The sequence below is a fragment of the Bipolaris victoriae genome, assembly GCF_000527765.1.
Source record: "Bipolaris victoriae FI3 unplaced genomic scaffold scaffold_195, whole genome shotgun sequence".
In the NCBI taxonomy this organism is placed as follows: domain Eukaryota; kingdom Fungi; phylum Ascomycota; class Dothideomycetes; order Pleosporales; family Pleosporaceae; genus Bipolaris; species Bipolaris victoriae.
This window is the reverse complement of record NW_014575197.1, coordinates 1-17,109: the sequence shown is the minus strand read 5'-3', so window position 1 is coordinate 17,109 and position 17,109 is coordinate 1. Positions and strand designations below refer to the sequence as shown.

General features: G+C 48.0%; 3 protein-coding genes across 3 annotated transcripts; 1 reads left to right on the top strand and 2 right to left on the bottom strand.

The window, feature by feature from the left end:
• Nucleotides 1-1,513: 1,513 nt before the first annotated feature.
• COCVIDRAFT_115601 (hypothetical protein) lies at nt 1,514-1,858 on the top strand (the record flags this gene model as incomplete). The annotated part of the gene is made up of 1 exon (XM_014694898.1): nt 1,514-1,858. A coding segment is annotated over one exon (345 nt), but the record flags the coding sequence as incomplete, so codon positions are not given.
• Nucleotides 1,859-2,504: 646 nt separating this feature from the next.
• COCVIDRAFT_43071 (hypothetical protein) lies at nt 2,505-14,276 on the bottom strand (the record flags this gene model as incomplete). Its single annotated transcript, XM_014694897.1, has 2 exons — nt 2,505-13,454; nt 13,656-14,276. The coding sequence occupies 2 exons, from the start codon at nt 14,274-14,276 to the stop codon at nt 2,505-2,507; spliced, it is 11,571 nt and encodes a 3,856-aa protein (XP_014550383.1).
• A 479-nt stretch (nt 14,277-14,755) lies between these two features.
• Nucleotides 14,756-14,905, bottom strand: COCVIDRAFT_115583 (hypothetical protein; the record flags this gene model as incomplete). Its single annotated transcript, XM_014694896.1, has 1 exon — nt 14,756-14,905. The coding sequence occupies one exon, from the start codon at nt 14,903-14,905 to the stop codon at nt 14,756-14,758; it is 150 nt and encodes a 49-aa protein (XP_014550382.1).
• Nucleotides 14,906-17,109: the final 2,204 nt, after the last annotated feature.

The following is a 17,109-nucleotide window of genomic DNA, read 5'->3' as shown; positions in this document are numbered from 1 at the left end:
GCCCGCTCTGCCTAGCGAGCGATAGGGCACACAGCCCCCGCGGCTAATTTCAGCCATAACAGCTTTGTCCAGGGCCACAAGATCGCTAACGAGCTCCACTAGTAAGCCGCGCACCCTACTAAACCTGACGCGTGTAAGGGGCTACGCTCCGGGGAGCAATCACGAGGTATACGGAGGTACCTTTCAAAAGTCAAGGCCCCCCCCCTTTCAGAAAGCTAAAAGCCATTATGCCCAATTAGGTTATTCGCCTGAGCACGTGAGCAGGCCTTATGGTGCAAAGCTCGGTATCATTGCTTGACTGTAATTAACTAGTTGAAATTTTATAAAATATCCTCCCATTCAGAATTAGTAGATAGAGTAGTTAGTAGAAGGAGTAGCACAGAATCGACCAGCGTCTCCCCTGCATCACGCACGGATCAACCCACCAACATCAACACGCGATAACTCCGCCACCATAACTGATATCGAAAAGGTAATTATAGCAATCGATTCGCAAGGTCTGAAAGTTCCTTTATCGCATCGCGCAGTTACAAAAAATCTTAGTGTTGCGCCGTTAACGTTAACGCGCCGACATCACCAACAAACCCACTCTCGTGCTGCTGTTGCAGAACAACGACAATTAATCAGCCCACAATATAAAGTGGAGCTTGTCAGGTATATACAAAGACTATTAGAGCGTGCTTTACTACCTACGAGAGCTATAATAAAAAATATATTACTACTATTACAAAATAGGAGCCTTCTAATGGCTAGGTAACTAGATTTCTAAAGCGGAACAGAGAGAGTATCACCGTCAAGACCTCCACTAGCATCGATCAAGACCATCATAAAGCGAATAATATCGAAAAATACTATAACTCCTTCTATCTTCTCTACGATAAACTTAATTAATATAACGGTATGCTGCATAATATCTATAATATGGATGAGAAGGGGTTTCTCCTAAGAATAACTTTAAGAAGTAAAAGAGTATTTTTAACACAACTTTAGGATGCTAAGAAGGTTATAGCAGCCGTAAGAGATGTAAATAGAGAGTATATATTAGTTATAGGCTGTGTTTATGCTGATGGGAGCTAGGTAGATCCTATAGTGATCCTCGAGGGAAAAGCGGTCTTTATAATAGCTAGGTAAAGCACCTACAGCCCGACCAATACCGGATTTTTTTACTACTAGTAACTCTAGGTGGACTAACAACGATCTTAGATTATCTTAGCTTAAGCCGGTGTTTAACCGCCAAACTAAAGATAAAGTAAAGCGGAATTATTAATTGCTACTACTCGATAGTTATAGCAGCTATGTTACTTCTAGTTCTATGGACTACTGCCGCTCTCATCGAATACTACTCGCAGTGCTGCCTCTACACTCTTCTCACCGTCTCCAGCCACTTGACATGGGCATGTTCAAGCCTCTCTCCTCTGCGTATACTAAAGAACTTAATAAGATGCTTTAGTAAAGTTAAGCCCTGCTAGATGTGCAGAAAAGTAACTTTCTACGATGATTTTAGGCGGCGTAGACACATCCCTCCACATCCGATAAGATACTAAGCAGTTTTGCTACTACTAGCGTCTACCTGCGCAATGCCGACGTCGTACTTGAACGTCGTAAAATCTCAACACTACGACATAATGTAGATACAGAAACTAGAGAGCACGGTAATAGGGATACCTGGAGACAACTCTCTAATTTAGTTGATATTGCTACGTTAGGTTCTTTAAAAGTTAGGGTAAAACAGGTAAAAGAGGTCATTCATTCACTACAGGTAGATAATAAGCTTCTCTACTACGAAAACGATGAACTAAGCTCTGGAATTACTACTAAAAAACAGTTAAAGAAGCAGAATAAGATTCTACAACTATAGTAATATAAAGACTATTAGAGTCCTACGGTGGTTTAGAGTCTAAGTTTAGTTATAGAAGCTAGAGCTCAAGAACATCAAAGACATCACTAAGAAGAGTTTAAAAAACGCTAAAATCCGAGAGACGAGAGGCTAAAGCTGCTAATACTGCTCTATAAGAAAACTAGTAGAGAAGGCAAGAACTGCGCGGGAGTTAAGAAAAATAGCGAAAGAGAAAGAGCGTGAAGCGCGGGCTAAAGAACTTAAGATCGCGCGAACTAAGAAAGCTCGCGATCGCGCTACTACAATACTTATAAAAAACTTAGTATGAGTAAAATAGAGCTATCTAAAAAGCTCTATCAACTCAGATATTAAAAATATTAAAGCGTGGTGGTGTTGCGCGTCGCCGAAGTAGTAGTGCACCTACACCGCCGCCTGCGCAGTCTGCCATCAAAACTACCACGCGCGGCCGCATCATCAATCTCCCAAGCAAATATAATTAGATAGCTATCAAGTAAATAATTATCTAACTACTATACTAAAGAATATCGCGGTAATTAATCTTAGTATAGGGCTTAAAAGCTTCATGTTGTGATCGGGCGACGTTTTGGTGGGGTGTTGCATCGTCTGTACAGTTGCACGCACTGACCACCTACACTACTATGCAAAATCAGATAAATGACGTTAGAGATGACTTAAACGATTCTAATGTCGTTTCAAGATTAATACAGAGCCTCGAGGTCGTTTCGCAAAGGAGGCTCAGTAACTTCTCTGCGCATTCAGCCGTGAGAATATGCGTATTGCTATTGATTGTGACATCCAAACTGCCGGCTTGCGCTTGCGTGACGATGGACAGCTCAGGTGCTACTGTAAAGGGGTTGTCAAACCATTGTACTTTCGATATTCCGTCTGCAATGTGAATTTCCGGATTTGCGTCGATATTTTGATGTTTAATGTATGAGTCGAACATGGTCCCGGCTGGCCAATTTGTGCATTGCCCAACAATGTCATTGAAGCTCATTGAGTCTGATTCACCAATGGAAACGTACTGCTCTTGAATAGAGTGGAGAAGGTCAGCTACCGTTCTCGCTGCAGAGACATCCGCACGAACTGGGACGATGTTTATGCAGGGCCCAACTATCTCCGTAATGCCTAGAATATCGGAGTTTCGTCCAGCGACCAGTTGAGCGTAGACCACATCTTCTTCTCCGCTAACATGAGAGAGAACCAAAGCCCAGGCTGAGCTGACAAGAGACGCAATTGTTATTTCACCAGGTAGCTGAGGTAGGGGTAATGAACGCCTCAGCGTGATGTTGCGAGGACTGTCTACGTAGGTTGTAGGGGAAAGTTTTGGGACGATCTGGGTAAGGCGAGAGCCTTTGAGGAGATGCCTCCAATAGCAGGCAGACACGGGGGCTCTTTGGCGAGAGTATGCCAAATATGTTGAGAAGTCAGTGTCAAGGCTTAATGACTTGTTATCAAAAAGCGAAGTGAGCGTGTTCAGGATGACGGGGATACACCAGCCGTCATACTGGGCGTGGGATAGACGAATAAGAAGCCGAGCTGCCTTCGAGGCATTGCGAATGAAGATGAACGAAGTCGGTAACCCAAGCGGCGATAACTGACAGACATCTCGTAAAACTATGGCATTGGATTCTTCATCCATGGACCCATTGACCTCGAACGTTGAAAAAGGAGCATCAAAATCGCGAAGAACCATCTGTAAAAATTGACCTTCGTAGGACGTAAAATGCGTGCGGAGAATTTTGAAGTGCTGTGCAAGTGAACGACAACTATTTTCTAGACGTCTGACATCCAAAGAGGGGTTCAAATCCATATAGATGTAGTTGAAGGCATCACGAGAATTCCGTTTCCCGTGAGAAAGATAGTGTTCCTGAATAAAAGAGACAGGCCATATGTCCTCTACGCGATCCAAGGCTACGAAAGGTCGACATTGCGTTCCGCTGGAAACTACAACCTCGTATAGACTGGACGAGAGTAAAGAAAAATTGGCAGGGGGCTGGAAAGCAGTAGTAGGCGAATGCGAGGAAAGAGTGGCGAGATCGTGCAGTATTGAAGCCCGGAAGACCATCGCAACTGTCAATTGGATGCCTTGCTTGCGGGCTTCCGCCACCAGCTTCATGGCCCCGATCGAGTCGCCACCTAGGCGCAAGAAGTTATCGTCTAGCCCGATAGTATCCGCATTGATACCAAGTATTTGAGCCCATAGCTGCTGTAGCTTCTGCTCTATCACTGTTCTTGGCTGCCGCTTAGGTCCCTGGCTCTGCATACGCAGCTCAGCGAATTGCTGCGCTGAGAAGGACGCCCCTATCTCGCGCAGCCGCCGCCTGTCTGTCTTGCCTGACGTCGTTGTTGGAAGTTTTGCCAATTCAATGTACACCCCAGGCACCATATAGCTGAGTAGTCGCTCGCTAAGCTGTTCATCTACATTCGTAGGGAAAAAGACGCGGGACGCCAGCCCACCTTCGGTCAAGATGTTATCCTGCTGCACGAACACGGCCACCACTGCCTTGTCCTTCTCGTTTCCTGGCATAATCACCTCTGCTGCTACCTGCTCGGCTGTTGGCATACACTCGCGCACGTGGTGCTCAATCTCTCCTAGCTCTACCCGCTGCCCGTGTATCTTGACCTGCCCATCCTTACGGCCCACGTACACCAGGTCGCCATTTGCGTTGTAGCGTACCAGGTCGCCCGTCTTGTACAGTCGGCCTCGCCGCCCTATCTCTAGCAACCAAGCAGGGTCGCAGATGAATGCCGCCGCAGTCTTCTCCATATCATCGAGGTAGCTGCGCGCCAGGATCGGTCCCTCGATGAGCAGCTCGCCTACTGAGCCTAGAGTGGCCAGCCTACGGTGGTCATCAGGGTCTACCACCCAGCTGACTGACGCGATCGATTTCCCAATTACTGTAGATTGTGATGCATTTATATCAAAATATGCAGTGCTAAAAACACAACATTCCGTAGGCCCATAAACGTGTATCAGTCTAACATGACCTTCCCAAATGTCCCAGTCCGTAGGGCGGATGATTTCGCCACCCACTGCAAGTGTAGAGACAGAGGGAATCTCACGAAGGTCTAGGAGACGTGCAACAGTCGGTGTAAGAAAAACCCAGGTCACACTCATCTCGCTAATGGCCTCAGACAGACTATTACGCCGATCACGCTCTGAAGGGACACATATACATCCGCCGTGTATAAGTGTAGTCCAGATTTCGGCTATACAAGCGTCGAATGTGTAAGATGAGAACTGGAGGACTCGACTATCTTGCGTGAACCCAAGCGCTTCGCCGTGACCCAGACTACTCGTTGCGATGGCCTGATGCTCGACCACCACGCCCTTGGGCGTGCCTGTGCTGCCCGATGTGAAGATGACATAGGCACTGTTTCCTGGCTGTACATTCGGGTGCACTTTCCGCTCGCTGGCCTCGCTGAGCAGCTGATGGACCGATGCTTTACTGACTGTTACAACGACGCGACCTTCTCTGTTGCAAAGAGTCGTGTATTGCTCTGAAGCCAGCACTACCCTTGCCTTGGTCTGCCGAAAGATCTCCTCGTGCCGACTCGGTGGATGCTCTGGGTCAAGCGATGCAAACGCCCCGCCAGCCTTGAGCACAGCGAGCATTGCTACCACTGTCCACATTGACTTTTCGAAACAGAGGGGAACAATAACTTCTGGCCCAACTCCTAGATCAACCAGATGGCTAGCTAGCCTAGAGGACAAGGCATCAAGCTCGCCGTATGTAATCTCGCCGTATGTCGTCTCGCCATCCCACGCGCAGATGGCGGGTGCAGTAGGCCGTGCCCTTGCCTGCTCCATAAACAGGTCATGCACACACCGCTCTACCATTGCTGGAACTTTAGCGTTCCATTCCCATAGCTGCTGTTTATCCTCGGAGCTAAGTAGATTGATATCGGCAATTGTCGTGCCGACGTTAGCTTCTGCCATCTGTTTCATGACGAAGCTGAACTGGCCCATTATCTTCTCTAGCTGCCATCGCTCTATCGCTCTTGGGTCGAAACTAGCTGTGATGTGAACTCCTTCTGCCGCTAGTGTGCATTGCACCATTAACGCATACGTCGTAAAGTCCTGTATCTCTGAACGACTATGCCACGTCCCTAGCTCTTTGTTCATCTCCAGATGGCTATCAGCTGGCTGAACCACTACTAGCGACTGAAAGCTGCAAGCATGCTGTGCATCGACTCCCATCTTGGCGATCCGGTGCAGTCCCGTTTGCTCATATGGAATCATCTCGGTCGCGTGCCGCTGCACTGTATCAAGGAGAGCTTGCACAGTGAGTTCCTTCTGAAAACGCACACGCACCGGTACTGTCGCAATGGTAGGTCCCAGCATAGCCTCGATCCCAGGGACTGGTGTGTTTCGGCCCATTACTGTTGTCCCAAAGACAACATCATCTGAGTTGGTATAGTTCCCAATGACAATAGCCCACGCAGCACGGATCAGCGTCGACATAGTTATGTTGGATGCTGTCTTAGGGAGTGGCGCGCACTGGTACTCTAGCATTGCATTCGCAACAGGTTGCTGTGCTGATGACGATGTCGATAGTGGTGGAAACAGGGTCCCATTGAAGTCGGCAAGCGTGGCTTGCCAGTACTTCGTGATCGCCTCCTGATCTTGCTGGCCAAGATGCTGGATAAAGGCGTTGAACCCAGTAGGCTTTTCGACTGCAGTCTCTCGGTACGCCCTCCCAACCGCATTTAGGATGCGTGGCAAAGACCAGCCATCGTACAAAGTGTGGTGGATGGTCCACACAAACCAGCGCTTCTCGCCCCCGTGTTCCTTAACAATTGCATAGCGCGCTAGAGGGTCGCCCACCTGCATTGTTGTAGACTTATCCTTCGCAAGGTACGCTTGCAGATCATCAAACTCGGCCCACTGTATGCCTTCTGCAACGACAGCCTGCAATAGGCCCAGCATACTGTGCTGCACGATCCGGGTGCGCAGCACGGCTGATGATAGGACCACCTGCTCCCACGCTGCCCGGAAAGCGCCCTCATCTATGTCGCTATGCAGCTCTAGCACGCTCTGCATGATGTAGTCGCCTGCTCGCCTCGAAGTTAGTGACATTAGGCCCTCCTGTAGAGGTGAGCACGGGTAGATGTCTTCTACTAGGCCTCTGTCTAGGCCACAGCCAGCCGCAACTTCCTCCTGGGTTTGTGCTTTTTCGGCGTCTGAATTCAAGCTAAGAAGCGAGAAAGGCTCAATATACTGTGGTGTGGCTGGAGCTTCTCTGTGGGCTGAGGCCGCTAGATGGATGAGCTTGGGAGAATGGAAAATGCTCGCAACTGTCAATTGAATGCCTTGCTTGCGAGCTTCAGACACCAGCTTCATGGCCGCGATCGAGTCGCCGCCTAGGCGGAAGAAGCTGTCGTCTAGCCCGATGGTTTCCGTATCGATGCCGAGTACCTGAGCCCACAGCTGCTGCATCATCTTCTCTCCAGCTGACATCAGTTGCTGGGTCGACTCCCTGTGGCTATTCTGTACTTCTATTCGTTCTGTAAGCGCCTTCCGGTCTACCTTGCCATTCTGATTCATCGGCATTGCGTCTAGCACGGTGATAGTCTGAGGAACCATGTAAGCAGGCAGGTGGCCTTCAGCAATCTCCAGCAGCTCTTGTGGGATTTTCTGTAGGAAATTGTGCTGTAACGGCTTGCTGCCGAGACTATGCAATGGACGATCTGAGTGGTCAGTGGGGAATCGGAACATTATCCTACTCGCTTCCTTCTGCGGGTATCGATGGAAGATGACATCTAAACCACCACGCTGAGAGAATTGTCTGTTCCAACTGATCTCTACTTGGCAATTAGCTTCGCGGGCTAATTCAACCAAGTCTATAGGTGAAAGCGAGGCAAAGCACTGGGCTCTCTGATGTACTTCAGACAGCCAATCCCCGTGATCGAATGTCTCTGCTTCTGTTTCACCCAGCGCATCTATCAAGCACCGATCTACGATAGTCTTGCTGTAAGGAATGTTGCTCACAGCTATTGTGGCCGATGCAGGGAGACCCCGAAGCAGCTGCTGCAGAGACTGGCGCTCCAGCTGGCGCTCTACAAAATCGATCCATTCACCATCTCCAAGGCTGCGAATATTTTTTGTCTGCTTGTTTGTTTCCTTAATATGCACAACAGCTGCATAGCGGTAGCAACTCAGCTCATTTGTCGCCCTCATTTTCTTAGGTAGGATCTCTACATGCTCGATGAGGCCGGGAAAGTAATCAGGCAGGGAAGTGAAGAAACCTGGATCAACCAGCAGCTCACGCTCGACTCGCTCCATGTCAGTTACCATGCGTTGGATGTCAGCCCTTGTTGCCTTGCCACCGGCTATATGCAGTGATCGCGTTACCAAGAACTCTCGGTGCAACGCATAGGATCGAATGTCGCCAAAATAGATCGTGCGAACAGTGCCAATCTTGAGAAGTTGCTGCACGGTCTTGAAGAGGTACTCCACGCTCGGGAAGTATTGAACAACCGAGTTCACAATGACAAGGCTTGCGATGATAGGCATTTCAAGATGCCCAAGATCTGCTGCTGTAGCCTTATGCATCTGGACCTTGCCTGACAATATAGGCATAGATTTGAGGGATTCTGTGATGAAATTGATGGCTTTCTGGGACGGTTCCAGACCCACATAACTTTGCAGCCCATCACCCAAATTGAACAGGATCATGCCGGTTCCGGATCCAATCTCGAGTACGTGGTCGGGTCGATGGGTCTCGAGTATGGTACGTATAGTGTCATCCAGCCACTCGTTCATTTCCCCCTTGTCTATCTCGGTGCCATCAAACATTGACGTCCAGCTAATAAAGTCTCGACCAATGCTCTCAGGTTGAACAACACTAATTGGCGAATACAGTTCAGATTCGAATTTTGTTTTCCACGCGTCAATGTGGTTCGATTCGCCATTACTGTCATGCTGTGCATTGGCAATTGTAATGCTTTCGTTTGCTGTGACGAACGCAGCCAGTCGCGTCTCTTCGCCTTGCTGCTGGGCGACCACTACTGCTTCACTGACCGATTTGTGGTTATGAAGGACGTGCTCGATCTCGCTCAACTCGACACGATTTCCGCGAATCTTGACTTGTCCATCCATCCGACCGAAATACTCTAGCTCGCCATCGGTAGGTCGCCAGCGGACGTAATCGCCCGTTCGGTACGCTCTGACCGCCTGACCACCAATGATGACTGAGACAAAGCGATCAATATCACGACTGGGATCGGTATATCCACGCACTACACCATCGCCTGTGACCACGAGTTCACCGACAACCCCAAGAGGTACAATGGTCAGCTTCGAGTCCATAACGTAGGCACCAGAGTTGCTCAGCGCTCGGCCGATAGGCACGCCATTCAATGATCTCTCTTTGTTAGCGAGGAAGAGTGTACTCCAGGCAGAGTTCTCGGTTGGGCCATATGAGTTCACAAGCTTGCCCGTGAACACATTCTCTATGCTCTGAATGTGATGTGATTCAAGTACCTCACCTCCAACACACAGCATCTCGATACCAGTAAATATTGCAGGTAATTGTTTCGCATAACTGCCCATCAGAGTTGGTGTCATGAAGGCTGATTGTACATGATGTAGGCGAAAGGTCTGGAGTACAACCTCGGGATCCAGGACCGCCATTGGGTCAATACATACTATAGTGCCACCATTTAATAGGGGGGCGTAAATCTCCCATGTCGACGCGTCAAAGGCAAGATTGGCCATGTGAGCCATAACAGGTGGGTCCGGCAGATACTGAACTAGGTTATTATCTCTCACTAGTCGCACAATGCCGCGGTGTTCCACCATGACCCCCTTTGGCTGGCCTGTCGACCCTGAGGTGAACATGACATAAGCGAGACTGGTGGACGATGGCCCCTCAATAGCCGTCACAGATTGTTGAGGAATGAAGTCGTCCATCGCCTCTGTCAAGGCTTCCCTGATGCCAACAAACTCAACTTGGCTCAACTGTATGTTCGTATTTGGAATATCTGCTCCTGTAAGAAGAACAGTATGGCCGGGAAGGGACGAAAGGATGGCCTCTATCCTCTTTGTTGGCGTCTTGGAATCAAGTGGAAGATAGGCCAAGTTTGCTTTCAAAATGCCCAGGAACGCAATGATTGCCTCGCAGCTTCGATTCGCGAGCACGCCTACGAGGGTGTCCGGATCGAGCGCTCGCTTAGACAACCACCAAGCAAGAGTATCAGATGCTTCGTCTAATTGAGCGTACGTCATCTTTACCGTTGCATCTTGGACGGAAACCCTTGATGGGCAAATAGAAGCCTGCTGGCGGAACAGGTCTACAATACTAGAGTCACGAGGATAATCCGTCTCTTCAACCTGGATGAGCCCCATCTCGTCCAGCTTGCGGAAGTGAGCGTCACTTAGCAATGACAATGAAGCCACTACTGTCTCAGGCTCCTTAAGACATGTTTCCAAGACAACATGGAAGATCGATAGCATATTTTCAATAGTTTCCGGAGCATACAAGTCTGTAGAGAATTGCATATTACCCTGCAAGCCATCTGCCTGCTGGTAGAAATGGAATTCCATATCAAACCTTGAATTTGCTGGCATAGGCACGATCTCTGTCTCCAAGCCCTCGAGCTTCAGTTGTCCGAAATCCTGCTGAGAGTGTACAGCAAACACAATCTGGAAAAATGGGTGGCGAGACAGATCTCGATCATTCTTCAGCTTCGATACGATGCTCTCAAATGGAACATCTGCATTCGCATGCGACGCAACCACAACATTATGGACTTGGTCAACAAGGCTTTTAAAAGTTCCCTCGCCAACAGATGTTCGAAGACATTGTAGGTTGACAAAGAAGCCGATCATGTCCTTAACCTCCCACCTTTCCCGATTGGCGTTTGGCGTGCCGATGGTTGCATCACCTTGGCCGGTGAGGCGAAAATGTGCGGCTCGGAAGGCAGCGAGCAGAACTACAAAGTACGTCATGCCATGCAATTTGCAAAAACACTGTAGATTGTCATATAGAGAACCGCGAATCTGAATGGATTGTACGCCAGCCTGTCCTGATAAGGCGGCGGGCCGGGGCTTGTCACAAGGCAGTTCCGCAGGTCGGTTTCCCTGGAGCTGCCGAACCCAATAGTCAAGCTGTTTCTGATGATTTTCGACCTGAGCCTGCTCTCTCTGCCAGAGCGAGAAGTCACGGTACTGAATTAGCAGCGGCTGTACTTGAGCCAGCGGGTCCCGGCCCTGTGTCGCGGCGGAGTAGAAAGCAGCCAACTCGCGGGTTACCACATCCATGGACCAGCCATCCGAGATAATATGGTGCATGACAACAGATAGCACATGTTCATCTTCACCTATACGGTAGATAGCCACCCGCCAGCCAGGCTCTAACCGCAGGTCGAAAGGAGTCGCTTGGTCCCGTTGAAGAGCATCTGTAAGACGCTGCTTGTCGCCCGCCAGCATTTCGATAACGCTAATGTCTTTACTGCAAAATGGCTCGACGAATTGCAAACCAACACCATTGATAGTATCAAAAGTCGTTCGCAGCGTCTCATGGCGGCTCTCGACTGCAAGCAGGGCAGATTTGAGCGCTTCCAACTGCAATGAACCCTTCGTGCGCACCATTAATGGCATCGAGTACCAGTTCAATCCCGGGTACAACTCCTCTAAGAACCACAAACGTCCTTGGGCAAAGGATTGTAGAGCGGGCCCAGTGTGATGCACACGAGGGATTGTAGTGAGAGAATCTGTAACTGATGTGGTGGTGACGACAGTGGTAAGCTGACAGAGCTTGGGGTTGCGAAAGACATCTGCTACAGTCAATTGCATTCCTAACCTGCGGGCTTCAGCCACCAGCTTCATGGCCGAGATAGAGTCGCCGCCTAGGCGGAAGAAGCCGTCATCCAGCCCAATAGTATCCGTATCGATGCCGAGTACCTGAGCCCACAGCTGCTGCAGCACCTGCTCTATCGCTGTTGTTGGCTGCCTCTTAGGTCCCTGGCTCTGCGTGCGCATCTCGGCGAGTAATTCCTGCGTTGACAAGGACGCCCCCATTTCGCGTATCTTTTTACGGTCAATCTTTCTGGACCATGTTAATGGTAGCTGGGATACTCTAATGAACACTGACGGGACCATATATTGCGGAAGAAACTGATCCAACTTCTCTTGAACTTGCTGCACAACCTTCTGTGTCTTTGTCGTGTACTTTGTATTTTTATCGTCGTTCTCCTTCATCTCGTTATCCAGGTCATCATCAAAAACGACAAAACAAGCAAGCAGATCATCTTCGCAATCACGAGGTTTAATCAGCTCCGCTACAGCTTGTTTCACGCCGCACTTTGCCTGCCTGACTTGATGCTCTACCTCCCCTAGTTCGATCCGCTGGCCACGAAGTTTCACCTGGTTGTCTTTTCGTCCTATTAGCTCGACCGACCCGTCCTTTTTGTATCTCGCCAAATCTCCAGTTTTGTAGAGGCGTTTTGAGCGGTTATTCTGCCCGAAAGAAGCTCTCCATGCTGGTGCCTCTATGAAGGATGCGGCCGTCTTTTCTGGTTCATCAATGTACTCCCGGCCTAGTGCGGGACCCTCGATGAGAATTTCACCAACAGTTCCTATTGGAAGGAGTCGCTCATGATTATTCGGATCCACGATCCAGAATACGCCTGTATAAGCCCGGCCTATATCTTTATTCGAGGAGGCGCTAGTGATTGTTGTGGATGTGACAGCACCCGCTCCCTCACTGCTCCCGTACGATTGGCGCAGATGTACCCGCGCTTCCCACTGCTCAATCTGAGAGCGACTCATGGGATCTCCACCTACACATACTACCTCTAGCGATGGAACTGAATCGGGAGTTATAAGATCTAGCACTGTCGAAGTGATGCACACCCAGTTCACTCTCATCCTAGACATAGCCGAGCCTAGGTTTGTTCGTCGGTCCTCTTCTGACAAGATACAGATGCAGCCACCATGAATGAAGGTGTTCAGCATCTCTACCAAAGCTACAGCGAAGGAGTAGGAAGCGAATTGCAGCGTTCGAGTGTTTGCGTGAATTCCTAAGATATGGCCGTGACTAACCAAAGAAGAGCAGGCTGCTTGATGCTCAACTCTGCAACCTTTCGGTTCACCTGTGCTTCCTGATGTGAAAATGACATAGGCAGTATTTCCAGGCCCCACAGTGGTAGGAAGCGAAGCGTGAGAACTGGTTCGACAAACTGAATCGCGATTGACAATGACGAGAGTGCTGACCAAATTCTCGATAACCGGCGCACTCGCCTGAGATGACAGGGCTATCGAACCTGATACCTTCCCGCACATCAGTTTTAGGCGCTCCCGGGGCAAAGATGGATCGAGAAGCAAAAACGCCCCACCAGCTTTGAGTACAGCAAGCATTGCTACCACTGTCCACATTGACTTTTCAAAGCAGAGGGGCACAATAACTTCTGGCCCAACTCCCAGGTCAACTAGATGGCTAGCTAGTCGAGAGGATAACGTGTCTAACTCGCCGTACGTCATCTCGCCATCCCACGCACAGATTGCAGGCGCGGTAGGCCGTGCCTTTGCCTGTTCCGTAAACAAGTCGTGGATGCACCGTTCCGTTGTGGGAGGTATGTCGCGATTCCACTCGCACAATTGTTGTCTGTCCTTAGGTGAAATAGCATCGATACTAGTGAGCTTTGCATCTTGATCTGCGCTAGTCAATTGCGACATAGTGAAGCTGAGCTGTTGCAGCATCCTGTCCACACTCCATTGATCCAACACTCTTGGGTCGAAGCTGGCTGTGATCCTAATCCCTTCTGTGTCGTCAAGTAAGCACTGAATCACCAGCGCGAGTTTCATAAACTCCTGCAGCTTGGATTGACTGGGCCACTCCCAAGAAGTTTCTTTGCCTCCTGTTCCAGAAGCAGACTGTAATATGAGCAGAGTTTGAAAGTGACAGGCATGCTGGGCGTCCGCTGATACTTTGGCAATTTGCTCAAGTCCCGTCTGCTTGTGTAGAATCAACTGAGCTTCTTGTTGCTGCAAGTTGTGCAGAAAGCAAGATACAGTAGCATCATCTCGTATACAGACTCGTACCGGGGCCATAGTAATATTGGATCCAACCGCAGCCTTAACGCCATTGATGTCCGCCTTCCGTCCGGTTATGGCAGTACCGAATACAACATCGTCCGCGTTGGTATAGTAGCTAGCGACAATGGCCCAGGCACCATAGACGATAGTGGAAATTGTTACGTCGGATGGCTGTGTCACCAGTGGGAAGCATTGATACGTCGTTGTCGCTTCCGGGACTGGCTGCTGAACAGCTGGTGGCAAGGTAGGGAACGACATAGCCTGGCAACCAGCTAGAGCGCTTTTCCAGTAAACTGAAGCTGCTTCCCGATCCTCCTGCATCGTCTTCGTGATGCGTTCATCTCCATCTAGTGATGTACTCTCAAAACTATGCATATCGTTGATTCAAATTTCTTTTTTGTTCAGGATTGTTTGCTGTTGATCTTCAACCTCAAGGGCAGTTTCAGTTTTAAATACTGCCTAAACCCTGAACTGCCAAGCTACAACAATATCTGATTATGTGATACTTAGAACGCCCTCTTTTTTGAGCACACTACAAAGCCTGTAGCCGCTTCTATACAGAAATACCCCGAACCCACCTTCTGGACTATCCGCGGTGAGAGTAAGACCGATTCAGGCCGAAGAAGTTCCGCTACGCTTATGTTCGATATATTGACCCGACGATTAAAAGGGCCGTGTTTCGGTACCCCGTTATCAGATATTTCTATCTTGTGTAATCTCCGTCAGCCCAACAAGCTAGAAAACGAGCCAAAACACAAGCTCGAAAACTAGCTACACTAGCTAGAGAGAAGAGTAAAAAATGTCTATTCTCTGCAGGCGCGCCTTATGTCATATACAAAATCAGTATTTAACATCTAGCTAGCGATACTAAAGGGGGGCGAGCTTGGACAATAAACAGAGATTAAATAGAGCTCAAGCTGCGTCCCCTTCAGCACCGGCAGATTCCAGGTCTCTAAGAGGGAGGTGCAGAGAGTTAGAAATCGCCGGGTAGCTGCTAGGACCATGGGCCGAGTGGGTAGTGAGCACGCGGCCGTTCTAATTAGTTGCCGATAGAATCCGGGTGTGGGCCTGGGCACTTGTAGTTGCGTGCCCGGCCCGACAATGTCCAAATCATTACATAAACTCTATAATCTCTAGTAAAAGCTATAAGAGATTAATATGCAGCTATAACCGTAGCTTAAGTTGCTTCCTAGCTGCTGCCCCACAGTCAACAATTTAGTTCTTAGCGTGTGCTTACGACATGCATATATTCCCTACCTACATACTCCTCCCAGACTATCCGCGGTGCAAGTAAGACCAAGTCAGGCCAAAGAAACCCCACTATGCCTCTTGTCCGTCCTTCTAAGAGAATATCCATGCCCACTCCGTACTCCGCCTTCTCCTTTAACTAGCTAGAGCTTATTCATTTCCTGACGGTCGCTAAGCAGTATCACCAAGGTAGTGCCACATAGTACAGTCGAGTTTACACTATGGTAGTTGGGCATGGTATTTTATGCCATTGCTGTGTTCGTGAATGTAGAGTAAAGGAAATTATCAGAGAAGGTAACGAATAAGTACTCTACATTACAATATCTAGATTAAAATCTATGAAGTAACCTAACCAGAATTAAACTAGCTTCTTAGATGCTACTCTATATTAAATACTTTAGTACCTATATCTATAGTGATAATTCAGCGGATAGATTTATAATCCAATAAGATACTCAATAGCGCGTGCGTGATTTATTATTATAGGGTAGGTTATACCTGTCTTATCTAGGCTAGAAGAAAGGCAGGGAATAGCACGGATAATATAAGTAGACTATACACGCAAGACCTTCTTTATAGCTAAGTAATATAATAATCTTTAGCTTCTTAATAGTTTTCTATAAGGCCTCGCCTACAATAATTATATTACTTCCCTTACTTAAAGTATAAGGTGTTTCGCAGATAGGCATAATATATATGAGATAAGTAGATTGAGACAAATCCTTAGAGAGATATCTAAGAGTTCTTGTAGAACTATATATTCTATCTCTGTAGCTATTACGCCTTTAGCCTAATGTTATAAGTAATAAGAAGGATTCTCTCCTTAATAAATGATAAGATAGCTAAGAGCCTAAAGACGTCTACGTTAAAAGATAAAGAATTATTATAGAGCTAGAAGTTGAGTAATATACTATCTTACTAAGGCTTACTATCTGAAATAGTAATATATAAAAAGATAGTAGAGCTATCTTAACTAGGCTAGTAAATAGGTACCCCCTACTATAGAGTTTAGTAGGGGTTAGGTTATGGTCGCATAGACCTCAGGTATAGATTAGGTTAGGTTACTAAGACTTTAGGTAGAGTTTAAGGTTAGGTCGTATATGTTACACGGGGTTTAGGTCTATACTTCTCTTGCTTGGTTCTGTAACGGCGCAGGCAAGACTACTCGGATCAGTATCGGAGGTTGTGTCACTCAGAGGCATATGGGAGTGCGTGGGACATCAAACGAGCCTTGATTTAAATAGACACCTATAGGCCTTNTACGAAAGGATATTAAANATCTACCTAATAAGCTATTATAGAGGTTAGGTTTATATAGTCGTTTTTTCTACTAGGCCGAATCGTACCCTAGTTCGGATCCTGTTCGGATGTATGTAGGAACAGGTGCTAAGCCGTTATACTACCCCCCCCCCTCTCCTAACAGCTTGTCCTAAGCTATCTAGAGCTTTTACTATAAATTGTTTACTCCTTTTAGATTATGTTATTAGGCAGTAGTCTAGGCCTAAAATAGTGTAGAGGTACTATTAATCCGCGCACGTAATATTAATCCGTTTATTTNCCTATATAGTATATTAATAAGCTGCGCTACTCTCTGCCTATAATAATAATAAAATTCTCTCCTCTCTCTTTCTCTCTCTCTCTCTCTATATATATATATATTATACTACTTCGCTACCTAGCTAGCGCGTTGCTGGAGGCGTATTACCTTATCCATCTTCGTTTACTTCGTTATTTTACGCGCGGCCTAACCAATATGAGGCGCGAATCGGGGTGCGATTCGTGCCATATTAGGCTTAGCGTTAGGGTTTCTATCCGTATCTGGCTATTTTGTACCCCCCGATTCGCAGATTCCGACCCCCCCGATTCGCGCTCAAATAGGCTTAGCGTTAGGGCTAACTTAACCCCAAGTGCATCCCAGTATGGGCTGTATAGGGCTCCCAAGGTTGTCAAAGCATATAAG